The 27,471-nt window shown below is 43.8% G+C and overlaps 1 protein-coding gene across 1 annotated transcript in view; it reads right to left on the bottom strand.

The window, feature by feature from the left end:
• LOC115158359 (ephrin type-B receptor 1) overlaps nt 1–27,471 on the bottom strand; it is a 203,742-nt gene that overhangs the window by 23,528 nt on the left and 152,743 nt on the right. The window contains exons 7-11 of the mRNA XM_029707199.1: nt 22,060–22,222; nt 15,471–15,579; nt 15,244–15,308; nt 8,256–8,444; nt 7,434–7,681 (exon numbers count right to left, since the gene is read on the bottom strand). Of these exons, the coding sequence (XP_029563059.1) occupies nt 7,434–7,681; nt 8,256–8,444; nt 15,244–15,308; nt 15,471–15,579; nt 22,060–22,222 (774 nt within the window). The remainder of the gene's footprint in view (nt 1–7,433; nt 7,682–8,255; nt 8,445–15,243; nt 15,309–15,470; nt 15,580–22,059; nt 22,223–27,471) is intronic.

Genomic DNA, 27,471 nt, shown 5'->3' with positions numbered 1-27,471 from the left:
GAGGATGTTGCAGGCAGCAGAACGTTCTCCACGGCGTCTCCAGACTCTGTCACGTCTGTCACGTGCTCAGTGTGAACCTGCTTTCATCTGTGAAGAGCACAGGGCGCCAGTGGCGAATTTGCCAATCTTGGTGTTCTCTGGCAAATGCCCAACGTCCTGCACGGTGTTGGGCTGTAAGCACAACCCCCACCTGTGGACGTCGGGCCCTCATACCACCCTCATGGAGTCTGTTTCTGACCGTTTGAGCAGACACATGCACATTTGTGGCCTGCTGGAGGTCATTTTGCAGGGCTCTGGAAGTGCTCCTCCTGCTCCTTCTTGCACAAAGGCGGAGGTAGCGGTCCTGCTGCTGGGTTGTTGCCCTCCTACGGCCTCCTCCACATCTCCTGATGTACTGGCCTGTCTCCTGGTAGCGCCTCCATGCTCTGGACACTACGCTGACAGACACAGCAAACCTTCTTGCCACAGCTCGCATTGATGTGCCATCCTGGATGAGCTGCACTACCTGAGCCACTTGTGTGGGTTGTAGACTCCGTCTCATGCTACCACTAGAGTGAAAGCACCGCCAGCATTCAAACGTGACCAAAACATCAGCCAGGAAGCATAGGAACTGAGAAGTGGTCTGTGGTCCCCACCTGCAGAACCACTCCTTTATTGGGGGTGTCTTGCTAATTGCCTATAATTTCCACCTGTTGTCTATTCCATTTGCACAACAGCATGTGAAATTTATTGTCAATCAGTGTTGCTTCCTAAGTGGACAGTTTGATTTCACAGAAGTGTGATTGACTTGGAGTTACATTGTGTTGTTTAAGTGTTCCCTTTATTTTTTTGAGCAGTGTATATATACATATACAGTGGCTTGCGAAAGTATTCACCCCCTTGTTGCCTTACAACCTGGAATTAAAATTGATTTTTGGGGGGTATGTATCATTTGATTTACCCAACATGTCTACCACTTTGAAGATGCACAATATTTTTGGAGGTGAAACAAACAAGAAATAAGACAAAAAAATGGAAAACTTTAGCGTGCATAACTATTCACCTCCCCAAAGTCAATACTTTGTAGAGCCACCTTTCACAGCAATTACAGCTGCAAGTCTCTTGGGGTATGTCTCTATAAGCTTGGCACATCTAGCCACTGACTAGGCCATTTAAATGTTTCCCCTTAAATCACTCAAGTGTTGCTTAACCAGTATGCTTAGGGTCATTGTCCTGCTGGAAGGTGAACCTCCATCCCACCTCCATCCCAGTCTCAAATCTCTTGAAGATAAGCAGGTTTCCCTCAAGAATTTCCCTGTATTTAGTGGCATCAATCATTCCTCTTCCGTAAAGACATTTACTTCATTTAGCAGACACTCTTATCCAGAGCGACTTACAGTAGTGCATGCATACATTTCATACTTTTTTTTTCATACAGGTCCCCCGTGGGAATCAAACCCACAACCCTGGCGTTGCAAACACCATGCTCTACCAACTGAGCCACACGGGACCTTCAGGGTTAACTTTGGTCTTTTTGTTGCCTCGCTGATTAATGCCCTCCTTGCCTGGTCCATGAGTTTTGGTGGGCGGCCCTCTCTTGGCAGGTTTGTTGTGGTGCCATATTCTTTCTATTTTTGAATAATGGATTTAATGGTGCTCATTGGGATATTCAAAGTTTAGGATATTTTTTTATAACCCAACCCTGATCTGTACTTCTCCACAACTTTGTCCCTGACCTGTTTGGAAAGCTCTTTGGTCTTCATGGTGCCACTTGCTTGGTGGGGCCTTTCAGAACAGGTGTATGTCTAATGAGATCATGTGACAGATCATGTGACACTTAAATAAAGTCTACCTGTGTGCAAAGTAATTATGTGACTTCTGAAGGTAATTGGTTGCACCAGATCTTATTTAGGGGCTTCATAGCAAAGGGGGTGAATACATATACACGCACCACTTTTCCGTTTTATATTTAACAAGTTCTGTTTTTCATTTCACCTCAACAATTTGGACTATTTTGTGTATGTCCATTACATGAAATAAAAATAAAATTAAATGACAGGTTGTAATGCAACAAAATAGGGAAAATGCCAAGGGGGTGAATACTTTTGCAAGGCACTGTATACACACACGCACGCACGCACGCACGCACGCACGCACGCACACACACACACACACACACACACACACACACACACACACACACACACAGAGTTGAAGTCGGAAGGTTACAGACACCTTAGCCAAATATATTTAAACTCAGTTTTTCACAATTCCTGACATTTAATCCTAGTAAAAATGTCCTGTCTTCAGTCAGTTAGGATCACCACTATATTTAAGAATGTGAAATGTCAGAATAATAGTAGAGAGAATTATTTATTTCAGCTTTTATTCCTTTCGTCACATGCCCAGTGGGTCAGAAGTTTACATACACTCAATTAGTATGTGGTAGCATTGCTTTTAAATTGTTTAACTTGGGTCAAACGTTTCGGGTAGCCTTCCACAAGCTTCCCACAATAAGTTGGGTGAATTTTAGCCCATTCCTCCTGACAGAGCAGATGTAACTGAGTCAAGTTGGTAGGCCTCCTTGCCCGCATACACTTTTTCCGTTCTGCCCACAAATTTTCTATAGGATTGAGGTCACAGCTTTGTGATGGCCACTCCAATACCTTGATGTTGTTGTCCTTAAGCCATTTTGCCACAACTTTGGAAGTATGCTTGGGGTCATTGTGCATTTGGAAGACCCATTTGCGACCAAGCTTTAAATTCTTGACTGATGTCTTGAGATGTTGCTTCAATATATCTACATAATTTTCCTGCCTCATAATGCCATCTATTTTGTGAAGTGCACCAGTCCCTCCTGCAGCAAAGCACCCCCACAACATGACGCTGCCACCCCCGGGCTTCACGGTTGGGATGGTGTTCTTCGGCTTCCAAGCCTCCCCCTTTTTCCTCCAAACATGACGATGGTCATTATGGCTAAACAGTTCTATTTTTGTTTCATCAGACCAGAGGACATTTCTCCAAAAAGGACGATCTTTGTCCCCATCTGCAGATGCAAACCGTAGTCTGGCTTTTTTATGGCAGTTTTGGAGCACTGGCTTCTTCCTTGCTCATCGGCCTTTCAGGTTATGTCGATATAGGACTCATTTTACTGTGGATATAGATACTTTTGTACCGGTTTCCTCCAGCATCTTCACAAGGTCTTTTGCGGCTGTTCTGGGATTGATTTGATCTTTTCGCACCAAAGTAAGTTAATCTCTAGGACACAGAACGCGTCTCCTTCCTGAGCAGTATGACAGCTGCGTGGTCCCATGGTGTTTATACTTGCCTACTATTGCTTGTACAGATGAACGTGGTACCTTCAGTGGCTTGGAAATTGCTCCCAAGGATGAACCAGACTTGTGGTCTGCCATTTTCTTTCTGAGGTCTTGCCTGATTTCTTTTGATTTTCACATGTCAAGCAAAGAGGCACTGAGTTTGAAAGTCGGCCTTGAAATACATCCACAGGTACACCTCCAATTGACTCAAATGATGTCAATTAGCCTAGCAGAAGGGTCTAAAGCCATGACATCATTTTCTGGAATTTTCCAAGCTGTTTAAAGGCACAGTCAACTTAGCGTAAGTAAACATCTGACACATAGGAATTGTGATACAGTGAATTATAAGTGAAATAATCGGTCTGAAAACAATTGTTGGAAAAATTACTTGTGTCATGCACGAAGTAGATGTGCTAACCGACTTTCCAAAACTATAGTTTGTTAACAAGAATTTGTGGAGTAGTTGAAAAACACGTTTTAATGACTCCAACCTAAGTGTATGTAAACTTCCGACTTCAACTGTATATATACATATACAGTTGAAGTCGGATGTTTTTTTTTATGTAAAAAAAATATATATAAATAATATTCAGGTGTTCAATCAATTTTATTTGTGGAGTGCCTTTGTTACAACTATGCAACAGAAAATATGTTTTGGAATGTGGTAATAAAAAAATTACACCAACCATCAATATGCATGGTCAGCAAGACGTGTGGTCAAATGATGAATAATTATAAGTGCCAAGTGTGCCTCATATGACAACAGTAAAAAATAGTAAATTATTGTCAGCTCGTGCTTACAAGGTGTGCATCTTAACGCAATGGCATCAGTTAGAGCATGTCCATGTCACATAAGCAACAAAAGCATTGCTGATGTATTTTTTTGCTTGAGATGTTGGGTCCTCTCTCTCAGTGGTGACATTTTGTGCTGATAATCATCCTGTAGCATTGTAACCAGTATGGTCTATCCAAAAGGTGCCATCCCTTCCTCTCTCCTGTCTCACCATTTCATTTGGTGGTGGCATGGGCACCTGCTCAGTGGGCACCATTCTGGCTTTTTTTGTGCTTTGCCCTAGGTTCTGGCTGAAGCTCAGAATCAGAAGAATAATCTTCAGAGATGTCATAATTCATTTCTTCCCCACTATCTGAGACGTTTTCATTCAGATTTTGTAGCAACGCTGACGCAGAATGTGCATCCATTTGTCTTGGTCTTCTTGCCATTGTAAATTACGCACGCACTCCAAGTAGGCCAGAGTAGACTGATAAGACTGCTTGGATTCCATGGACTGATATATTTAATAAAATATTTAACAAGGCAAGTCAGTTAAGAACAAATACTTATTTACAATGATATATTACTGGGGAACAGTGGGTTAACTGCCTTGTTCAGGGACAGATTCTTACCTTGTCAGCTCGGGGATTCAATCCAGCAACCATTCGGTTACTGGCCCATCGCTCTAACCACTAGGCTACCTGCCGCTCTAAGTATATAGGGTACATACTATTTAGAGATTATAACTAGATAAATACAATAGAATGGCCCACCTTGTTCTTCATTCACAATTGGTGATTACATAATACTGTATTTCACCTGTTGTTAGACGTGTGAAATTAGTTTAGATATAGTTTAGATTCAGTTTCGAGGCAATTATTGGAGTGCTTATCAATTGGGCACGGCACCTTAGGGGTGATTATCAACTGGGCACAGTACCAGGAGAAGGCGGGGAACAGGCCCTACAGTCGGGAGGAGGGACAACCACAGAAAACAATTAAGGAAATTACATATCTCCAGTTCTGTTTGTGATATTAAGATTCTAACAATGACCGTATGTTATATAGACTTATGACTTTAAACATTGCAGAGTAATAAAATGTAATTCATGAGCAGTCCAAATGACTGCTTTAGCGGTTCTAGTGTTACTGTGGCATGAGCACAACCAGTCATGATGTTTTCATCTGATTGACAAACAAATCACTTCAAAAAGTAGGTTACCTTCGCACATTCATCCAAAATACTTCCAGCATCCAAACAGTGGCTGAAAATATCTTACCGGAGAAAGCAAAGCAAAACAGCACCCCTGTCTTACTATATGTAGCCAATGTATCTGATGCGATCTGGCCAAAAAGAGTATGACATACCATATTATTTTTGGCCAGACAGCATCAGATACATGGGCTATACATACTGTGACAGAGGGGCGCTGTTTAGCTAGTGCAAATGCTTTATCTGAGATTGATGCGTCTTTCTGTCGGCACTTGTCTCGGGCAAATAAATTATAAATATTTAAATATTTTATTTGCACGGGCAAGAACTATGGTAGGGCGGACCAGGCCCCCTAAGGCCAGCCCATAATACCGGCCAGGCGTAAAACTATTGCTGTCCCTGTAAAACTACACATTCCACTGCACCTATCCGGTGTATGTGACAATAAATAAAACATGTATGTTAAGCCCCAGTGGCTCCATGTCTTTAATCTTTCTCACTCTGCCTCCTTATCCCCAGCTTGGCTGTTTATTAGTGGCCTCTACCAAGGTGGATAACCCCCTCCCATGAGTCACGGCAGGTCTGACCCTCCGGTGTGGCCTCAGTGGGCACCTCCAACACTCAGAGCGGGCTGCTCATTCAACTGTGGCTCCCTGTGCCAGCAACATGGGCATGCCAGAAGAAAAACAACCCAGAAATCGATGGCTGCGGGAGTCAAGTGCGGTGGCTCGGAAGAGAGGCCTGGTGAGGGAGCGGACATCAAAGGGGTGTTCAAAGCCCCGCTTCAAACAAGCCCAGGATCAAAGAGAGGAGGAAACAGGTTGAGGGGATTAGAAAACTAGGCCACGTATTGATTGGGTTCCATGTTCTCTGTTTCCAAGGAGTTAGAAGAAGCACTAAACTGTACCAGGCTGGCACTTTGAATCAGGGCACTGTGAATATATTAGCTACATTGCCTCAAAGGGCTCTGGGTGGAACAATTGCATTTACGTTAATCTCATGAATTACATTAGGAGAAATCAAATGTTATTGATAAATAGAAATCGTGCTTACACACACAAGCTTTAGATTCTCTTTCCAATTCATGCCAAGGTTGTTTATCAGATCTCAATTCCCTGCTATATCGAAAAACCTTTATCCTCCAGATAGCTTTAAATCTCCATTGTCATAATCCTTGTGCCAACTATTCTCAATAATCATACTTCACTGTTTGTGTAAGACTGTCAAATTAACTATAAAAGCTTCAGCTGATCGATCAATATGATTCATATAAAGTGCCTTCAGAAAGTATGTGATATACTTATAAGTATGTCAGCTGTGAATCTTTCTTACAAATATAAGTACATTTGGGGAAAATCCAACACATCACTGAGTACCACTCTTCATACTTTCAAGAATGGTGGTGGCTGCATGTTATGGGTATGTTTGTCATCAGCAAAAACGAGGGAGTTTTTAGGATAAAAAGAAACGGAATAGAGCTAAGCACAGGCAAAATCCTAGAGGAAACCTGGTTCAGTCTGCTTTCCGACAGACACTCTAAGACAAATTCACCTTTCAGCAGGACAATAACCTAAAACACAAGGCCAAATATACACTGGAGATATTTACTAAGACACAATTGAATGTTCCTGAGTGGCCTAGTTACAGTTTTGACTTAAAATCTGCTTGAAAATCAATGGCAAGACATGAAAATGGCTGTCTAGCAATAACCAATAACCAACTTGACAGAGCTTGACACATTTTTTAAGAATAATGGGCAAATATTGTACAGAGATTTACCCAGAAAGACTCACAGCTGTAATCGCTGCCAAACGTGATTATAACATGTATTGACTCAGGGGGTTGAATACTTATCTAATCAAGATATATTAGTGTTTTATTTTCCGTCAATTGAAACAATTTATAATAATTTTGTTCCACTTTGACATTACAGAGTATTTTGTGTGTATTGCTGACAAAAAATAACAATTAAATCCATTTTAATCCCACTTTGTAACACAACAAAATGTGGAAAAGGTCAATGGGTGTGAATACTTTCTGAAGGCACTGGATGAAACCACACAGTGGCCCTGTTAAGTGAAAGCTGTGCCCGGGGTGGTGTTCTGAACAGAGGAGGTTAAAACATAATAACAAAGCAGTGCTCCCTTTCTCACCCTCAGGAAGGAGTCCAGGGCCCCGTTCTCCATAAACTCTGTGATGATCATGACTGGCCGGCTCTTAGTGACCACGCCCTCCAGTCGGATGATGTTGGGGTGGTCAAACTGGCCCATGATGCTGGCCTCAGACAGGAAGTCCCGCCTCTGCTTCTCCACGTAGCCTGCCTTCAGGGTCTTAATGGCCACGTACAGCTCCCTCTTCCCAGCCGGCTTCAGACGACCCTTATACACCTCCCCAAACTCGCCTGGAGGGAAAGACATGGGATTACTAATTGATTACCTTATTACAAAGCCAGCTACATGTATGCAAGCTGATGCCATATATTTTAACTTCCTATTCTAATACATATAGCACATGTACAATCAAAAGTCCCCATAAAGATAAAACACTGTATGTGTGACAGACACAGAGATAATAGAGCCCAGTTTCAGGGTCATAAGACAAGTGCTGTGCTGACAAGTCCGCAGATGTCAAACATCAGCCAGTGAGAGGACCGTTCTTTTGCTGAATGCATGAATATGTCAAGTCAAGTAAAAAATAAATGTCCCCAACAGATAAAATCAGCATGAATTATAGATGAATGGAGGCGGTCCGGTTACTGAGATAGCGGCTAAAATTGCTCCCTGTAAAGAGAGCAGTTCTGTGAAGTGGATATGGTTCTCTATCTAAAAGCAAAACAAATTAGATGGAAAAAGTGGTTTTAAAAAAACTGAATAGCTGTGCTAACACCTGGATACTGTACAGGTAAAGAGAAAGTGGAGGAGAAAATTATATAGATTCATGGATGCAGCAGAGGTACTCCATTTCCACCATGTCACCTGCACCAATGACCTCCTCAATCTTCACACAAGACACGTCGATCTCCTTGGCAAACTCTCGGACGGCCTCGTTGGGGTCCTCGTAGGTGAAGGGATCGATGTAGATCTTAATCCCTGGTGAGCCAGAGAAGTGGGTGGGGCATCCCATGGGGGAAGGGCAGTTGGACATGTCCGGTCTCAGAGAGAGTTCTGGAACAAAGGCCGAGGAGGAGGAGAGGTTAGGATAAGCACGGGGAAGCTCAAACAAATATATCATCAGTTTTTGTCTGTGTGTGACTATATGTATGTACAGTATGTGTGTGCGTGTCATCTCCATGTTTTTCTTTCCAGACTCTCTCTCTTGCTCTCACACACACACAGATGTAAACTATTTCCCGTAATTGCTGTGGAAGGCAATTTCCTTGGCTCCTCTCTCCCACCTTCAGGAACTGAGCATAAACTGATAAAAATGACACAATATCACATTACCCTCTGCACAGATGATAGGGGTGAGTCACTGACAATAGTAGCTTGGAATCTGAGTGCTACTGTCATCCGGAGCAATGGCCAAATGAGAAATACAGAATGCAGAGACCCTTATGAAAATATGTGTGTGATTTGGCAAGTGTGTATGTGTGTGAGTGGGCATAAATGTGTTTTTTAGACTGAAGAGTCCATCCTGACTGTTGTCCTGGAACCGATTTTATGAGGCCATGTGTACCCGACCCAAATGTTATTGGGTCGGGTACACATATTTTGCAGATGTTATGCAGGTGCAGTGAAATGCTTATGTTTCTAGCTCCAACAGTGCAGTAATACCTAAAAATACAAAACAATACACACAATACACACAACAAAATACACACATATCACATTTACATAAGTATTCAGGCCCTTTACTCAGTACTTTGTTGAAGCACCTTTGGCAGAGATTACAGACTCATGTCAAATCAAATCAAATATTATTGGTCACATACGCATGTATAGCAGATGTTACTGCGGGTGAAGCAAAATGCTTGTGTTTCTAGCTCCAACAGTGCAGTAATATCTAACAAAGGAATGGAATTAAGAATATATGTGGACGAGCAATGTCAGAGCAGCATAGACTAAGATACAGCAGAATAGCATAGAATACAGTATATACGAGATGAGTAACGCAAGATATGTAAACATTATTAAAGTGACTAGTGTTCCATTTATTAAAGTGGCCAGTGATTTCAAGTTTATGTATGTAGGCAGCAGCCTCTAATGTGCTAGTGATGACTATTTAACTGTCTGGTGGCCTTGAGATAGAAGCTGTTTTTCAGTCTTTCGGTCCCAGCTTTGATGTACCTGTACTGACCTCACCTTCTGGATGATAGCAGGGTGAACAGGCAGTGGCTCGGGTGGTTGTATTCCTTGATGATCTTTTTGGCCTTCCTGTGACTTCCTGTGACACCAGTAGGTTTCCTGGAGGGAAGGTAGTTTGGCCCCGGTGATGTGATGGGCAGACCGCACCACCCTCTGGAGAGCCCTGTGGTTGCGGGGGTGCAGATGCCGTACCAGGCTGTGATACAGCCCGACAGGATGCTCTCAATTGTGTCTTCTTGGGTATCACGCTACAAGCTTGGAACACCTGTATTTGGGGAGTTCCTCCCATTCTTCTCTGCAGATCCTCTCAAGCTCTGTCAGGTTGGATGGGGAGTGTTGCTGCACAGCTATTTTCAGATCTCTCCAGAGATGTTCGATCGGGTTCAAGTCTGGGCTCTGTTTGAGCCACTTAAGGACATTCAGACACTTGTCCCGAAGCCACTCCTGGTTGCCTTGGCTGTGTGCTTAGAGTCGTTGTCCTGTTGGAAGGTGAACCTTCAACCCAGTCTGAGGTCCTGAGCGCTCTGGAGCAGGTTTTAATCAAGGATCTCTCTGTACTTTGTTCTGTTCATCTTTCCCTCAATCCTGACTAGTCTCCCAGTCCCTGCCGCTGAAAAACATCTCCACAGCATGATGCTTCCACCACCATGCTCACCATAGGGATGGTGCCAGGTTTCCTCCAGATGTGATGTTTGACAAAGGGTTCAATCTTGGTTTCATCAGACCAGGGAATCTTGTTTCTGATGGTCTGAGAATCCTTTAGGTGACTTTTGGCAAACTCCAAGGGGGCTGTCATGTGGCTTTTACTGAGGAATGGCTTACGTCTGGCCACTCTACAATAAAGGCCTGATTTGTGGAGTGCTACAGAGATGGTTGTCCTTCTGGAAGGTTCTCTCATCTCCACAGAGGAACTCTGGAGCTCTGTCAGAGTGACCATTGGATTCTTGGTCACCTCCCTGACCAAGGCCCTTCTCCCCCGAATGCTCAGTCTGGCTGGGCGGCCAGCTCTAGCAAGAGTCTTGGTGGTTCCAAACTTCTTCCATTTAAGAATGATGGAGGCCAGTGTGTTCTTGGGGACCTTCAATGCTGCAGAAATGTTTTGGTACCCTTCCCCAGATCTGTGCCTCCACAAAAAAAACCTGTCTCGGAGCTCTACGGACAATTCCTTCGACCTCATGGCTTGGTTTTCGCTCTGACATGCACTGTCAACTGTGGGACCTCACATAGACAGGTGTGTGCCTATCCAAATCATGTCCAATCAATTTAATTTACCACAGGTGGACTCCAATCAAGGATGATCAATCGAAACAGGATGCACCTGAGCTCAATTTCGAGTTTCATAGCAAAGGGTCTGAAAACGTACGTAAATAAGGAATTTCAGTTTTTATTTGTAATACATTTGCAAATAAATCTAAAAACCTGTTTTTGCTTTGTCATTGTGGCGTATTATGTGTAGATTGATGAGGAAAAAATGTATTTAATTAATTTTAAAATAAGGCTGTAACGTATCAAAATGTGGAAAAAGTGAAGGGGTCTGAATACTTTCCGAATACACTGTATATATGAAGCATGTAAAACAGTATGTAAACAAAATTAGTGACCAGTGTTCAATGATTATGTACATAGGCCAGCAGTCTCTAAGGTGCAGGGTAGAATGCCGGACGGTAGCCGGCTAGGGACAGTGACTAAGTTCAGGACAGGGTACTGGGCGGACGCCGGCTAGCGGTGACTATTTTACAGTCTAATGGCCTGGAGATGAAAGTAGTTTTTTCAGTCTGTCTGCCCAGCTTTGATGGACCTGTACTGTCTCCGCCTTCTAGATGGTAGCGGGGTGAACAGGCCGTGGCTCAGACTGCTGAGGTCCTTGATGATCTTCTTCGCCTTCCTGTGACACTGGATGCCGTAGATGTCCTTGAGGGCAGGCAGTGTGCCCCTGGTAATGCGTTGGGCTGAAACCGCTAAAACCCTCATACATGCATTAATCTCCTTCCATCTTGACTACTGCAACTCACTTCTCTGCCGCATCAAATCAAGCTCCCACCATAATCTCCAAATGGATGGTTACAATTCTGCAGTTTGACTCCGCACCCGCACTAAGACCTAGCAGTACATCACCCCTGTCCTCCGTGAACTCCACTGGCTCCCTGTCTCCCAACGCATTGATTACAAGATCCTCCTTCTACCCTTCACCACCTTGCCCCCCACTTACCTCTCAGACCTCTTTCTCCCCTACCAACCAACACGCACACACCATTCCACCTTGTCATCCCCAGGTCGAAGCTCCAGAGCTTCAGCGACAGGGCCTTCTCCTGGGTTGCTCTTAGGCTCTGAATCTCCCTCCAGCCATCCATGACTCAGAGGCCATCACTGCCTTTCAGTCCCTCTTAAAGCCCCACCTCTTTGACAAGGCCTACCCTTAAGCCCCCCCGTCCACACACACATACAAGCAAAGAAATACACTACTAAGACACTCCTCTCTTCACCATACTGAGCAGCAGTGGTGTAAAGTACTTAAGTAAAAATACTTGAAAGTATTACTTAAGTTATTTTTGGGGGTATCTGTACTTTACTTTACTATTTATATTTTTGCCAACTTTTACTTTTTACTTTTTACTCCATACATTTTCCGCAGATACCCAAAGTACTAGTTACAATTTGAATGCTTAGTAGTACAGGAAAAAGGTCCAATTCACACACTTATCAAGAGAACATCCCTGGTCATCCCTACTGCCTCTGATCTGGTGGACTCACTAAACATAAATGCTTCCTTTGTAAATGATGTTGGAGAATTGGAGTGTGTCCTTGGCTGTCAAAAACAAGTCATAAAAAAGGAAATTGTGCCATCTGGTTTGCTAAATATAAGGAATTTGATGTGTAGTATTTACTTTTACTTTGTACTTTTACTCAAGTATGAAAATGTAGTACTTTTTCCACCACTGTACTTAAGTACATTTCAAATCTGATACTTTTAGACTTTTATTGAAGTAGTATTTTACTGGGCTACTTTCACTTTTACTTAAGTCATTTTGTATTACGGTATCTTTACTTTTACTCAAGTTTTTCTTTTAATTTCTACAATTGTAAAGCGACTTTGGTTCCTTGAAAAGCGGAACATGCAGTAAGTCCCGTGAAGGCGGCTCTGTGTTTTCCCCGAAGCGGGCAAAGAAGGTGTTTAGCTTGTCCGTCACCGATTTATAATGTGTGATTGTCTGGAGTCCCTGCCACATACATTTCATGTCTGAGCCGTTGAATTGCGACTCCACTTCGTCCCTGTACTGTCGTTTTGCCTCTTTGATTGCCTTACGGAGGGCACAGCTGGTCTGTTCGTACACGTCCATGTTTCCAGTCACCTTGCCATGGTTAAATGCGGTGGTTCGTGCTTTCAGTTTTGCGCGAATGCAACCATTTATCCACGGTTTTTGGTTTGGATAAGTTCTAATCATCAGGATGGGAAAAACATCCTCTATGCACTTCCTGATGAACTCAGTCACTGAGTCAGTGTATACATCAATACTATTCTCAGAGGCAGCCCGGAACAATTCCCAGTACCCGTGATCAAAATAATCTTGAAGATTCTGATAAGTCAGACCAACATTGAACAGTCCTTACCATAGTTTAAGTTTCTGGCTATAGGAGGGGAGGATCAAAATGGAGGCGTGATCTGATTTGCCAAAGGAAAATCAAGCCTAACAGTGTATCAAAATCACAAATAGATTTGGCTTGAATGTTGGTGCTTACACACTGGTGCATCCATTTGAACTGTGATGATACGTTTTTCTGTAATCAAAACTGTCCTCAGACATCCCCTTGCTATTTTGCTTACCAAATTATTAGATTGGTTTATTTTACCTCCAAGCAAGTTGGACAAAGTCCCTGGTAACCAAGCAGAAGACGAGCAGACCAAACAATGTTTTTGATCCCAGGGACATATAAGATGATCAGAGTGACTCACAAAGTCCTAGCAAACATTGCAAAGTAAGAGAGGGAAACGTGTCATAACATACACTAAGATGAAAAATTGCAGGAAATATCACCTCCTGCAGTAGACATCCAATTTTAAGATTCAGAGAAAAATAAATAAGATCCCACACACTGCACTTGCACAGTATCAGTATTTTGTGCCAACATTTTGGCCTCACAGCCTTCCTCATAGTTTCTATGTTTCTTCAAACTGTTATTTAACATTTCCTATGCACCTGCAAAGCAATCCCTAAATGTGTGTGTGCATTTCACTTTTATGATTGAGAAAAAAAATGAAGTAAAGTTAATTATGAAAACCCAGCCAAAGTTTCCAGTATAAGGTCAAAGTTAACTATAGATGTTTCTGATATCTGCCTCTTTCTACATATATTCTACACTACAAAAACTATTGAAAGTAAAGGACAATCAGACGTGTTGACTTGAGACCATCTATTCTGTGGCTCTTGTGGGGATCAAGGCTTGGTTCTCAATGGAACAGGGTCGGCTCATTCTGACATCGTCCTAATTGCTTTGAACCAATAGGATACTCAGATTTAATAGACAATTAAGTGAATCCAAACACACTCAAATGAGAGGATTTACTCAGGCGCCCGGGGGAAGAGAAACAGCTCACCATCCCATAATGGGTTTCTTGGCAACCTGTACTGACTGTACTATTATAAGAGACTATCTGCACAGCGTCCAAATCATTTCACACCACATGTGCAGAATCTATTCAATTTATGATCAGCAACATATAATTTTATGTCTTGTTTAAACGGCAAACAGTTTATATATTTTATCTTCACCTGTGCTGTGGCACCATCTTTTTATGGATGGCTGAGAGAAATAATAGATACAAATGTAAACATTCTCTGCCTCTCTGATCTGAGTGTCCATCAAACAGAATGACTGTTAATCCTGAGAGAGAGAGAGAGCGATCTTGACATTGACATCATGTTTTTACTGTTGCTCCCTTGATAAACAACAAAGACATGTAAACCATTCTGCTCCATAAGAGAGAGATAGAGAGAGAGAGAGAGAGAGAGAGAGGGAGAGGGAGAGGGAGAGAGAGAGAGAGAGAGGGAGGAGTAACTGAACAGGGCAACAAGACTCTTGGGAAATTCACCCTTAATTAGGCCGGATTCAGAATCCATGGTAACAGATTGATCTGTGAAAGGTCAGGGCCCTGTAGGCACTCGATTGGCAGCATGTTATCCAATATTGATCATTTTAACTGTAAAACGCTGAAACTTGTACATACATTAGACGCTATTCCCTGACCACTGCCCTGGTCCAGAACCCACTGTATGTAGGAGACATGTGTGTGTGTGTGTGTGTGTGTGTGTGTGTGTGTGTGTGTGTGTGTGTGTGTGTGTGTGTGTGCTTGCATACATGTGTGTGCGAGAGAGCGAGAGAGAGAGAGTGGAAGAGCAAAAGAAAGAAAGAGAGAGAACATCATCCATGTACTGGAGAGGAATAGGGAGGCGGGGATGAAGGAGGATAGGTAACGAGCTGTGTCTTAAATAGATAATCTGTCAAAATAGCCAGGATGTTATATAAGGGCCAGACTGGGATGATGGGAGTCAGATGTTGTGTGGTGCCTCTGGTGGAGTCACTGGTAGGAGAGTGTGTGAGTGGGAGGGTCCGTGGGGGTGTGTGTTGTGTGTGTGGGATGGGATGAGAGCTTTATACTTACCTCTGCCTGTACTGTAGTGCTGCAGTTTGTCACTGTATATAGTCTCTTTCATGTATGATCTCTTCCTGCAACAAAGAATCAGCAAAAGACGGTTATGTAACCATATTTGACAATATTAAGCCACTGTATTAAACGTTTGTAATATTCACATTTAATTCCTGGGAGGCATAACCGTTGAACATATTCCTGGTAACACCAGGTATGAGCAGTGACTAAGTGGTTGTTACCTGCTGCAGACGATGGAGATGGCCACCAATGATACAAGGAAGACCACTCCTGCAGCCGCTGAGCCTGCAATCAAAGGCAGCTGCTCCCTCAGCTCCGATTTATACTCATCTGCAACGAGAGAGAGAGAGAGAGAGAGAGAAAGAGAGAGAGAGATATAAATAGTGAGAGATAAAGAGGGAGAGGGGGATATATAAATAGTTTGGAGCGAACAGTCGCACTTCGCTTCGCTCCACAGGTAATATTACACTTCATTACATTACAACGGTTTGATTTGTTTGATCTGAGTAATTTTTCTTAGCTAGCTACATAGCCGTCTTTGTATCAAAGATAATTCTGTAGTTTAGAGTAATTAGAGTAATTATCGAGGTTAGCTATTTTCGTCCTCCTAACATAGTCAACACTGCTAGCTAGCTAGTCAACACTGCTAGCTAGCCAACTAGCCAACTTCTACCGACTAGCAGCACTGTAGAAACTATTACATTACAACGGAACGACTTGATTAGTGTAGTGTTAGTGTTAGTTAGCTAGCTACATAGTTGTCTTTGCTGTCTTTGTATCTAAGATAATTGTGTAGTTTAGAGTAATTATCGAGGTTAGCTAGCCAGCCGCGACGCGACGCCGTTGTCCAGACTCCAGACTTAATCAACACACCTAGTCATCATCAAACCCACTGCTAGCTAGCCAACCGTTACTGACTAGCAGCGCTGTAGATACTAATACATTACAACGGAACGATTTGACTAGTGCAGTGTTAGCTAGCTAGCTACATAATTGTCTTTGTCATAGCTTGATAATTGTGTAGTTTAGTAATCATCGAGGTTAGCTAGCCAGCTATTTCCGTCCCCCGCGACGCCATTTTTCCAAACCTTTTTCCAAACCTTCCTCTGGAACTGCCGGTCTGCGGCCAACAAGGCTGAGTTCATCTCAGCCTATGCTACCCTCCAGTCCCTAGACTTCCTGGCGCTGACGGAAACATGGATTACCACAGATAACACTGCTACTCCTACTGCTCTCTCCTCGTCTGCCCACGTGTTCTCGCATACCCCTAGAGCATCGAGCCAGCGGGGTGGTGGCACTGGAATCCTCATCTCTCCCAAGTGGACATTCTCTCTTTCTCCCCTGACCCATCTGTCTATCTCCTCATTTGAATTCCATGCTGTCACAGTTACCAGCCCTTTCAAGCTTAACATCCTTATCATTTCTCGCCCTCCAGGTTCCCTTGGAGAGTTCATCAATGAGCTTGACGCCTTGATAAGTTCCTTTCCTGACTTTAACCTCCCCATGTCTACCTTTGACTCATTCCTCTCTGCCTCCTTCTTTCCACTCCTCTCCTCTTTTGACCTCACCCTCTCACCTTCCCCCCCTACTCACAAGGCAGGCAATACGCTTGACCTCATCTTTACTAGATGCTGTTCTTCCACTAATCTCATTGCAACTCCCCTCCAAGTCTCCGACCACTACCTTGTATCCTTTTCCCTCTCGCTCTCATCCAAAACTTCTCACTCTGCTCCTACTCGGATGGTATTGCGCCGTCCCAACCTTCGCTCTCTCTCTCCCGCTACTCTCTCCTCTTCCATCCTATCATCTCTTCCCTCTGCTCAAACCTTCTCCAACCTATCTCCTGATTCTGCCTCCTCAACCCTCCTTTCCTCCCTTTCTGCATCCTTTGACTCTCTATGTCCCCTATCCTCCAGGCCGGCTCGGTCCTCCCCTCCTGCTCCGTGGCTCGACGACTCACTGCGAGCTCACAGAACAGGGCTCCGGGCAGCCAAGCGGAAATGGAGGAAAACTCACCTTCCTGCGGACCTGGCATCCTTTCACTCCCTCCTCTCTACATTTTCCTCTTCTGTCTCTGCTGCTAAAGCCACTTTCTACCACTCTAAATTCCAAGCATCTGCCTCTAACCCTAGGAAGCTCTTTGCTACCTTCTCCTCCCTCCTGAATCCTCCTCCCCTCCCCCCCTCCTCCCTCTCTGCGGATGACTTCGTCAACCATTTTGAAAAGAAGGTTGACGACATCCGATCCTCATTTGCTAAGTCAAACGACACCGCTGGTCCTGCTCACACTGCCCTACCCTGTGCTTTGACCTCTTTCTCCCCTCTCTCTCCAGATGAAATCTCACGTCTTGTGACGGCCGGCCGCCCAACAACCTGCCCACTTGACCCTATCCCCTCCTCTCTTCTCCAGACCATTTCCGGAGACCTTCTCCCCTACCTCACCTCGCTCATCAACTCATCCTTGACCGCTGGCTACGTCCCTTCCGTCTTCAAGAGAGCGAGAGTTGCACCCCTTCTGAAAAAACCTACACTCGATCCCTCCGATGTCAACAACTACAGACCAGTATCCCTTCTTTCTTTTCTCTCCAAAACTCTTGAACGTGCCGTCCTTGGCCAGCTCTCCTGCTATCTCTCTCAGAATGGCCTTCTTGATCCTAATCAGTCAGGTTTCAAGACTGGGCATTCAACTGAGACTGCTCTTCTGTGTGTCACGGAGGCTCTCCGCACTGCTAAAGCTAACTTTCTCTCCTCTGCTCTCATCCTTCTAGACCTATCTGCTGCCTTTGATACTGTGAACCATCAGATCCTCCTCTCCACCCTCTCCGAGCTGGGCATCTCCGGTGCGGCCCATGCTTGGATTGCATCCTACCTGACAGGTCTCTCCTACCAGGTGTTGTGGCGAGAATCCGTCTCCGCACCACGTGCTCTCGCCACTGGTGTCCCCCAGGGCTCTGTTCTAGGCCCTCTCCTATTCTCGCTATACACCAAGTCACTTGGCTCTGTCATATCCTCACATGGTCTCTCCTATCATTGCTATGCAGACGACACACAATTAATCTTCTCCTTTCCCCCTTCTGATAACCAGGTGGCGAATCGCATCTCTGCATGTCTGGCAGACATATCAGTGTGGATGACGGATCACCACCTCAAGCTGAACCTCGGCAAGACGGAGCTGCTCTTCCTCCCGGGGAAGGACTGCCCGTTCCATGATCTCGCCATCACGGTTGACAACTCCCTTGTGTCCTCCTCCCAGAGTGCTAAGAACCTTGGCGTGACCCTGGACAACACCCTGTCGTTCTCCACTAACATCAAGGCGGTGACCCGATCCTGTAGGTTCATGCTCTACAACATTCGCAGAGTACGACCCTGCCTCACACAGGAAGCGGCGCAGGTCCTAATCCAGGCACTTGTCATCTCCCGTCTGGATTACTGCAACTCGCTGTTGGCTGGGCTCCCTGTCTGTGCCATTAAACCCCTACAACTCATCCAGAACGCCGCAGCCCGTCTGGTGTTCAACCTTCCCAAGTTCTCTCACATCACCCCGCTCCTCCGCTCTCTCCACTGGCTTCCAGTTGAAGCTCACATCCGCTACAAGACCATGGTGCTTGCCTACGGAGCTGTGAGGGGAACGGCACCTCCGTACCTTCAGGCTCTGATCAGGCCCTACACCCAAACAAGGGCACTGCGTTCATCCACCTCTGGCCTGCTCGCCTCCCTACCTCTGAGGAAGCACTGCTCCCGCTCAGCCCAGTCAAAACTGTTCGCTGCTCTGGCACCCCAATGGTGGAACAAGCTCCCTCACGACGCCAGGACAGCGGAGTCAATCACCACCTTCCGGAGACACCTGAAACCCCACCTCTTTAAGGAATACCTGGGATAGGATAAAGTAATCCTTCTAACCCCCCCCCCCTTAAAAGATTTAGATGCACTATTGTAAAGTGGTTGTTCCACTGGATATCATAAGGTGAATGCACCAATTTGTAAGTCGCTCTGGATAAGAGCGTCTGCTAAATGACTTTAATGTAAATGTAAATGTAATAAAGAGGGAGAGAGGGAGATATATAAAAAGTGAGAGATAAAAAGGGAGACAGGGAGATATATAAATAGTGAGAGATTAAGAGGGAGAGAGGGAGGGAGAGAGATATAAATAGTGAGAGATAAAGAGGGACAGAGGGAGAGAGAGATGTAAATAGTGAGAGATAAAGAGGAAGAGAGAGAGAGCGAGAGATATAAATAGTGAGAGATAAAGAGGGAGAGAGAGAGAGATATAAATAGTGAGAGATAAAGAGGGACAGAGGGAGAGAGAGATGTAAATAGTGAGAGATAAAGAGGAAGAGAGAGAGAGCGAGAGATATAAATAGTGAGAGATAAAGAGGGAGAGAGAGAGAGATATAAATAGTGAGAGATAAAGAGGGAGAGAGAGAGAGAGAGAGAGAAAGACAGGAGAGAAATGGAGAGAAATGGAGAGAGTTGAAGGCAAGGTAAAAGAGGTCAGAGAAGAGGTGTGAAAAGTGAAGTGGTGCGAGGAGAAGAGAGGAAAGGATGGGAGAGAAGAGAAATAGCAGTATTGGAACAGTTAAATGGTATTGGGACAGTGTCAAAGGTGTCTCTACTGTGAAATACATAGACATGTGGGCTAGTATCTGTGCAGACAGACAGTCCCTCAGAGTGACACATTGCTTCCTGACACAGCTAATCCCTTTACACACGAAATAGGAGTCAGAAGAATGCCTGCTAATCTCAACACAAATTCTTTATCACGTGTCAGAGGGAGAGTTAAGAAAGTAAACAGAAACACCATACCTTCATATGTATAGATCGGATTAAAAGGATGTGTTGCTGTTCTGTCATTTCCAACTGAATCACACATTCTCCAGTATTTATCTATATTCATGTATATAACCATTCATATTGTGTTTTGAACAGCACCCTTTTTCATATTCTGTGGTTTTCATATGGCTTATAATTGTTTATACCATTTTGTGGAAGCTTTCAAAATAGCTCCTAGTGATAACAAATATTTTAGACTTATTTTGGTGCAACATTTGAATAAAAGCTTTATTTTAACTTTTTATTTGGTTCATAGTTTTATAGTCTCTAACCATGACCAGAAAACTTTTCTAAGACTGATGACTCAACTGTTTTGGGGGGGAATGGATTCTGCTGCAACCCCAAGTCTTCGGCAGGCGCTGCTGCTAGAGATCCCTTAACGAGCTACACCACACTGTGAGCATGCAGGGGCTCTCTGTTGGCTGCTTTCCTTCACTACACCATGCAGCTGTGCCACCTGCAAAGACTCACTATGGCTAACACCTCAAATGTGCAATTTCCCCGAACAAATGGAATTAGTCAGAGCCATATATTTATTTTCTACAGTGCCTTCATAATTTATTCACACCCCTTGACTTTTCCACATTTCGTTGTGTTACAGTCTGATTCAATTTAGATTTTGGCACTGATCTACACTCAATTCCCCATAATGTCAAAGTGGAATTATGTTTTTAGAAATGTTTACAAATTAATCAAAATGAAAAGCTGAATTGTCTTGAGTCAATAAGTAGTCAATCCCTTTGTTATGGCAAGCCTAAATAACTTCATAAGTAAAAATGTGCTTAACAAGTCAGATAATAAGTTGCATCGACTATACAAAATTAGACATTGAATATCCCTTTGAGCATGGTAAATGTATTAAACTTTGGATCGTGTATCAATACACCCAGTCACTACAAAGATACAGGAGTCCTCCCTAACTCAGTTGACAGAGAGGAAGGAATCTGCTCAAGGATTTCATCATGAGGCCAAAAGTGATTTTAAACCAGTTACAGAGTTTAATGGCTGTGATAGGATACAACAACAACATTGTACTTACTCCACAGTACTAACCTAAATGACAAAGTGAAAAGAAGGCCTGTACAAAAAATATATATATTCCAAAACATTGCAATAAGAAAAACTGCAAAATATGTGGCAAAGAAATTAACTTTTTGTCCTGAACACAATGCATTATGTTTGGAGCAAATCTAACACAACACATAAATGAGTACCACTTTTCATATTTTCAAGAATGGTGGTGGCTGCATCATGTTATGGGTATGCTTGTCATCAGCAAGGACTAGGGAGTTTTTGGGGATAAAAAGAAAAGGTCTAGAGCTAATCACAGGCAAAGTCCTAGAGGAAAATCCAAGAGGTAAACCTGGTTCAGTCTGCTTTCTAACAGACAAATTCACATTTCAGCAGGACAATAAGCTAAAACTCAAATCTACACTGGAGTTACTTACCAAGATGACATTAAATGTTCATGAGTGGCCTACAGTAGTTACAGTTTTGACTTAAACCGTCTTGAAAAGACTTGAAAATGGCTATCTAGCAAAGATCAACAACCAACTTGACACCTTTTTAAAAAATGATGATGAAATATTATTCCACTTTGACATTACAAAGTATTTTGTGTAGATCGTTGACAAAAAAATTACAATTAAATCCATTTTAATCCCACTTTATAACACAACTATATGTGGAAAAAGTCAAGGGGTGTGAATCATTTCTGAAGGCACTGAGGATACATGGCTCTTGTAGGAACTACTTTAATCCAGACATTGACTTTGGAATATGTATATTAAAAATAAATCCTAATATCAAGGGAATATCGGTTTAATTAAAAAAATTCACCACCTGCTCTGCGTCGACACATACAAATGTATTGCAGTAATGATAGTTAATGTTAGAAGTTATTACAATATCCAATCTCCCACACCGAGTCCACAGACACAAAGACCCGCATGGCGGTCACACACACACACACGGAGCATACCATCTGTCAGGGTTTGGAAGCACTGCTTGCTGCTGTATTTGCCGAAGCCTGCCACGGTCCTGGCACGGACCTGTACCACGTACATGATGCTTGGCCTCAGGCCCTCCACACGGGCAGTGTTGGTCTGGCTCCGCACCATGGTTGAATTCAACTCAGTGTGGTCCTGTAACAATCAGGGAGAGATCGAAAAAGAAGAGAAAGAGAGCTAGAGAATATTACATCTGTTCATCACACTGGGCCTGCAGCCTTTAGGCAGTGGAGTAACAACTCGAGTCAACCCCTAATCCTAATACACACTACATACTGCCCTGTGGGTTTAGATAACAAAATGGCCCTTATTCCTCTTTATGTTTGTGTATGAGATTATACTGGATGGTGGATATCCACATTGGCCACTGTTGTAATCTTTATACAGCCATAGAGGGGAATTAGGCTTTTCACATACACACAGTATATCATTTTAGAACTCTTTTAATTTGGCCACATAAAAGCAGAAATAGGGACATCGAGCAATGAGTTGGGTGTTGAGAAAAAAAGAGTTCCAAACAACATCCCCATATTAGATCTTTCATCATGTGCAGCATATCAGTAGCTGATCCTGGTTTTAGAATCCATGCATAGACGTATTAATCATCAATCATCAACCAGAGTTACCACACACATCTCTCCTTTCAGATCGTTGGCTCATCACAACACACCTTTTCACTGGCATTGTGTGTACTTAGAGAGCTTATGGCATTTGCTTTTCTTTCTCTGTTTGCTTTAATCCCTCTCTGTCTGTCTCTTTTTCCAGACTCTTTCCTCTGTGGAGGGATGAGAGCAAACAGGAGCAGGAGGTGGAAAAACACTGAGACGTGTCCAGGTTCGCCTCAGACCAGAGTGAATCATCTTTTTACTGAACACATGAGTGTATGTACATGTTCAGCATGTGTTTAGTAATTGTTTAGTGAGAATGTGTGACTTGTTATGTGGCAGGTTAGGTCTGCTGGTTTGTATAAAGACTGGACACATTTTTAGTATCTGAACCATACAAACTGTAAGTATCCTCCATGGTGGTAATTTATAAAAGGAAAAGTGTGTGCATACACAGCAGACACACAAAAACAGCCAACCCACAGAGACAGAGAGAGACAGAGGAAGGAAGGAAACACTCCTCAGCTAATGGAGGCTCTAACCTTCCTCTATCAGAAGAAAAACACTGAGCAGAAATTAGATGCAACTTCACCCCTGAAATATAGCTGCTTCCTCGCTCAGCGCATGCACTGCCTAAATGACAAGGTCCAGTGCAGAATTAGATATGGGGGACTTTGTATAATGCCTGGAATTCCTTAAATGCCCAAGGCCACTTATCTCTCTTCCCCAGAAATACCCAGTGAACCGCCCTTTACAACCACTCCCAATTCCATCCCTCTGAAGCCCCAACCCATCCTCCCCTGGCCTTATCCCCGCCTGGCCTTCGTAAAGATTTGTGAGGGGTGGAGACTCCCAGAGCTGCTAAGGGGGACTGTGAACTTAACTCTCAACAGCCTAGCAGTGTTCAGCCTGGCAATGTTCAGCCTGGCAGTGTTCCGTGGCACTTCAGTCAAAGCTGACGGATGAAATATGCCTCGTTGGCCCTTGCCATTTCAATTTCAATAGCAGACTCCACCTTGCCATTACGCCAATATTCTCACTGCTTATCATCACACCAGCTTTGATGCTCAGCAAGAAGGCCAAGAAGACATCCACTACCTCAGCAAAGGCTAGCAAATGGAATTCTCCTCATACATGCAGAGAATGCGGAATGGGGTTTGTACTCGGACCGAGTAGAGCATTACATAATAGGATATTGTGACAGGGAGTGCTGACATTATCAGTGTGCTGTCCCATCGGGAACCCACCTCTTCTTCATTGTCTGCACAGAGCAGGAGGAAGAAAAAGACCTTCGGTAGAATAGAGATTTTATATCTGCTTTCATTGGCCAATTGGTGCAATCCAGGCCCGATCCCGAATCTAAACCAACCCCATGGCTCCAGACATTCCCTGGAGATTGCAGCTGAGTGACTGGCATTAAACACAGAAATACTGGACGGGTGGGGGGGTGGTGAAACTATGAAGAGAGTTGCAGGACAGGAAACAGCGTGTTACACTGGCCCTCCATACATAATTATCAATTTCAACAAGCATGAACCCTATTCGTGGACTGTGTTTTTTTTGTGTGAAAGATATGTAGTAATCCGCAAAGCATCATACACTGTGGTGGGACTCTGATGACTTCATGATTTCAAAAATAACTTTAAATCATCTTACCTTTTAGCTCTGATACATTTTCCTGTTGCCCAGACAGAGGTGATAAAGCCATCATATTAAGCAGACCAGGTAAATAAAACAAGTATGGAAATAGAACAAAGCGTTCAGACTCGAATTCCTTCAATTTGATCCATAATTCTCTCCATTATTTTCTGTGGGGGAGTGTAACCTGGTCCTGGGGTAATAGTAGAATGTATTATTCTCCTTCCGTTGTGTGTGTGGGGCCATCTTTTCTGACTCTCCACCCTGAGGACTCTGGTTCTCCTCATCTCTTCTTTGCAATACAGCTGCGGTCCAGGTAAATATCCCTATCCCTATCTCCACAATATTACTATTGTCTCTCTGAGGAAATTAGTTTGTTCAACACTATGTTGTGTCTATGGAACCACTGTGGGAGTCCTGAAATGAAACACGGTACAGAACCACCTCAAAAAAACCTGTGACTTCCGCTGTGATGAAAAAGGTATGTCTTTATATTGAAATATGTGACTCGTTTCAGGAAACTAGGTGTATGTCGTGCATAACTAAACTCAGCAAAAAAAGAAACGTCACTTTCAGGACCCTATCTTCGAAAGATACTGAATAAAAATCCAAATAACCCCACAGATCTTCATTGTAAAGGGTTTAAACACTGTTTCCCATGCTTGTTCAATGAACCGTAAACAATTAATGAACATGCACCTGTGGAACGGTCGTTAAGAAACTAACAGCTTACAGACGGTAGGTCATTAAGGTCACAGTTGTGAAAACTGAGGACACTAAAGAGGCCTTTCTACTGACTCTGAAAAACACCAAAAGAAAGATGCCCAGGGTCCCTGCTCATCTGCGTGAACGTGCCTTAGGCATGCTGCAAGGAGGCATGAGGACTGCAGATGTGGCCAGGGCAATAAATTGCAATGTCCATACTGTGAGATGCCTAAGACAGCATTACAGGGAGACAGGATAGACAATTGATCGTCCTCGCAGTGGCAGACCACGTGTACCAACACCTGCACAGGATCAGTACATCCGAACATCACACCTGAAGGACAGGAACAGGACGGCAACAACAACTGCCTTAGTTACACCAGGATGGCACAATCCCTCCATCAGTGCTCAGACTGTCCGCAATAGGTTGAGAGAGGCTGGACTGAGGGCTTGTAGGCCTGTTGTAAGGCAGGTCCTCACCAGACATCACCGGCAACATTGCCGCCTATGGGCACAAACCCACCGTCGCTGGACCAGACAGGACTGGCAAAAAGTGCTCTTCACTGAGGAGTCGCGGTTTTGTCACACCAGGGGTGATGGTTGGATTCGCGTTTATCGTCGAAGGAATGAGCGTTACACCGAGGCCTGTACTCTGGAGGTGAAGGGTCCATCATGGTCTTGGGCAGTGTGTCACAGCATCATCGGACTGAGCTTGTTGTCATTGCAGGCAATCTCAACGCTGTGCGTTACAGGGAAGACATCCTCCTCCCTTATGTGGTACCCTTCCTGCAGGCTCATCCTGATATGACATGACCATCCAGCATGACAATGCCACCAGCCATACTGCTCGTTCTGTGTGTGATTTCCTGCAAGACAGGAATGTCAGTGTTCTGCCATGGCCAGCGAAGAGCCCGGATCTCAATCCCATTGAGCACATCTGGGACCTGTTGGATCTGAGGGTGAGGGTGAAGGCCATTCCCCCTAGAAATGTTTGGGAACTTGCAGGTGCCTTGGTGGAAGAGTGAGGTAACATCTCACAGCAATAATTGGCCAATCTGGTGCAGTCCAGGAGGAGGAGATGCACTGCAGTACTTAATGCAGCTGGTGGCCACACCAGATACTGACTGTTACTTTTGATTTTGACCCCTCCCACCCCTCCCCTTTGTTCAGGGACACATTATTCAATTTCTGTTAGTCACATGTCTGTGGAACTTGTTCAGTTAATGTCTCAGTTGTTGAATCTTGTTATGTTCATACAAATATTTACACGTTAAGTTTGCTGAATATAAACACAGTTGACAGTGAGAGGACGTTTCTATTTTTGCTGAGTTTACTTCACAAGGGCGCCATTTGAACGTAAACTTTATTTTTTTTATCAAAATGTGTTTTTTGGCAGAGATGCCTTCTGGGACATGTGAACTTTCATGTGCCTTAATAACAAACTTGTATTCCATCTGTAAATACAAATACAATTGTTAAATTACGAGCCTAGCTTGGTTTAGCCATGGAAAAAGGCCGCTTCCCGCTAGCCATGATTGGACATGCCAAGAGATGAGTTTGGATTGGTCTGCCATGTAGAGTATGATAGCTAAGGAGATGGAGGAAATTCCGGCGTTTGATTGCAAATATGCAGACGGAGTCGACAAGAGAACACAGAAGGCTCCGAATTACATCTTCAAACTAAGAGGAACCATGGCATCCGTGACAGAGAGGGAGAAGTGTCCATCCATGTATACGGTTAAGAGAGTCTAGCTAGCAACATTTTCAGATATTACATGTTTCTAGTTTGTCAGAAAATGTACTGTTAGCTAGCTAGCTAATGTTACGTGTATGATCTGTGTAGTAATATTATTCGTATCTCAGAGCCATTTGCATTGCTAGTGTCATGACAGTCCTGATCAGGTCAGGTTACAGGAGACCACAATCCTACAGGGTCTCTCTCAACCCCCAACAGAGGAGGAGAGATCTAGGGGTATGAGGATGTGGGGGTTTTATGACCCCTCACGCCCAGGATAAATCTTAGGACACAGAGAAATTCCTTTGTCCTCACTATGGAGAACTGGCTCAGAACATTAAACATGCAATAAAGGGACTTTGGAACAATGGTTTCCGTCAGCCACAATGGTGGTCATGACGAGAGATGGAATATGAAAATGTATGTAATTTTTGTTTTATTATTAAAGGTTAACAGATGACGTTATTATGAAAACATTGTACCTTTAAGAGTTTTCCCAGAGTATGCCTGATGTTTATACATTGTACGTTGTGTGGAAAATATCCAAATCAAAGAGAATGTTTTGGTAAAGATGAGATGTGAAGTTAGTGTCTAAAATTGGATTTGAGTAAAATCTAGGCCTTGTCCCTTAACTTGGTACGCACAGAGAATTGCCCTAAAGGCGGTTACGCCCACTTCTGACCCGAGGGTATAAGACATGT

The sequence above is a fragment of the Salmo trutta genome, chromosome 22, assembly GCF_901001165.1.
Source record: "Salmo trutta chromosome 22, fSalTru1.1, whole genome shotgun sequence".
NCBI lineage: Eukaryota > Metazoa > Chordata > Actinopteri > Salmoniformes > Salmonidae > Salmo > Salmo trutta.
This window is presented reverse-complemented; position numbering and strand designations above follow the sequence as displayed.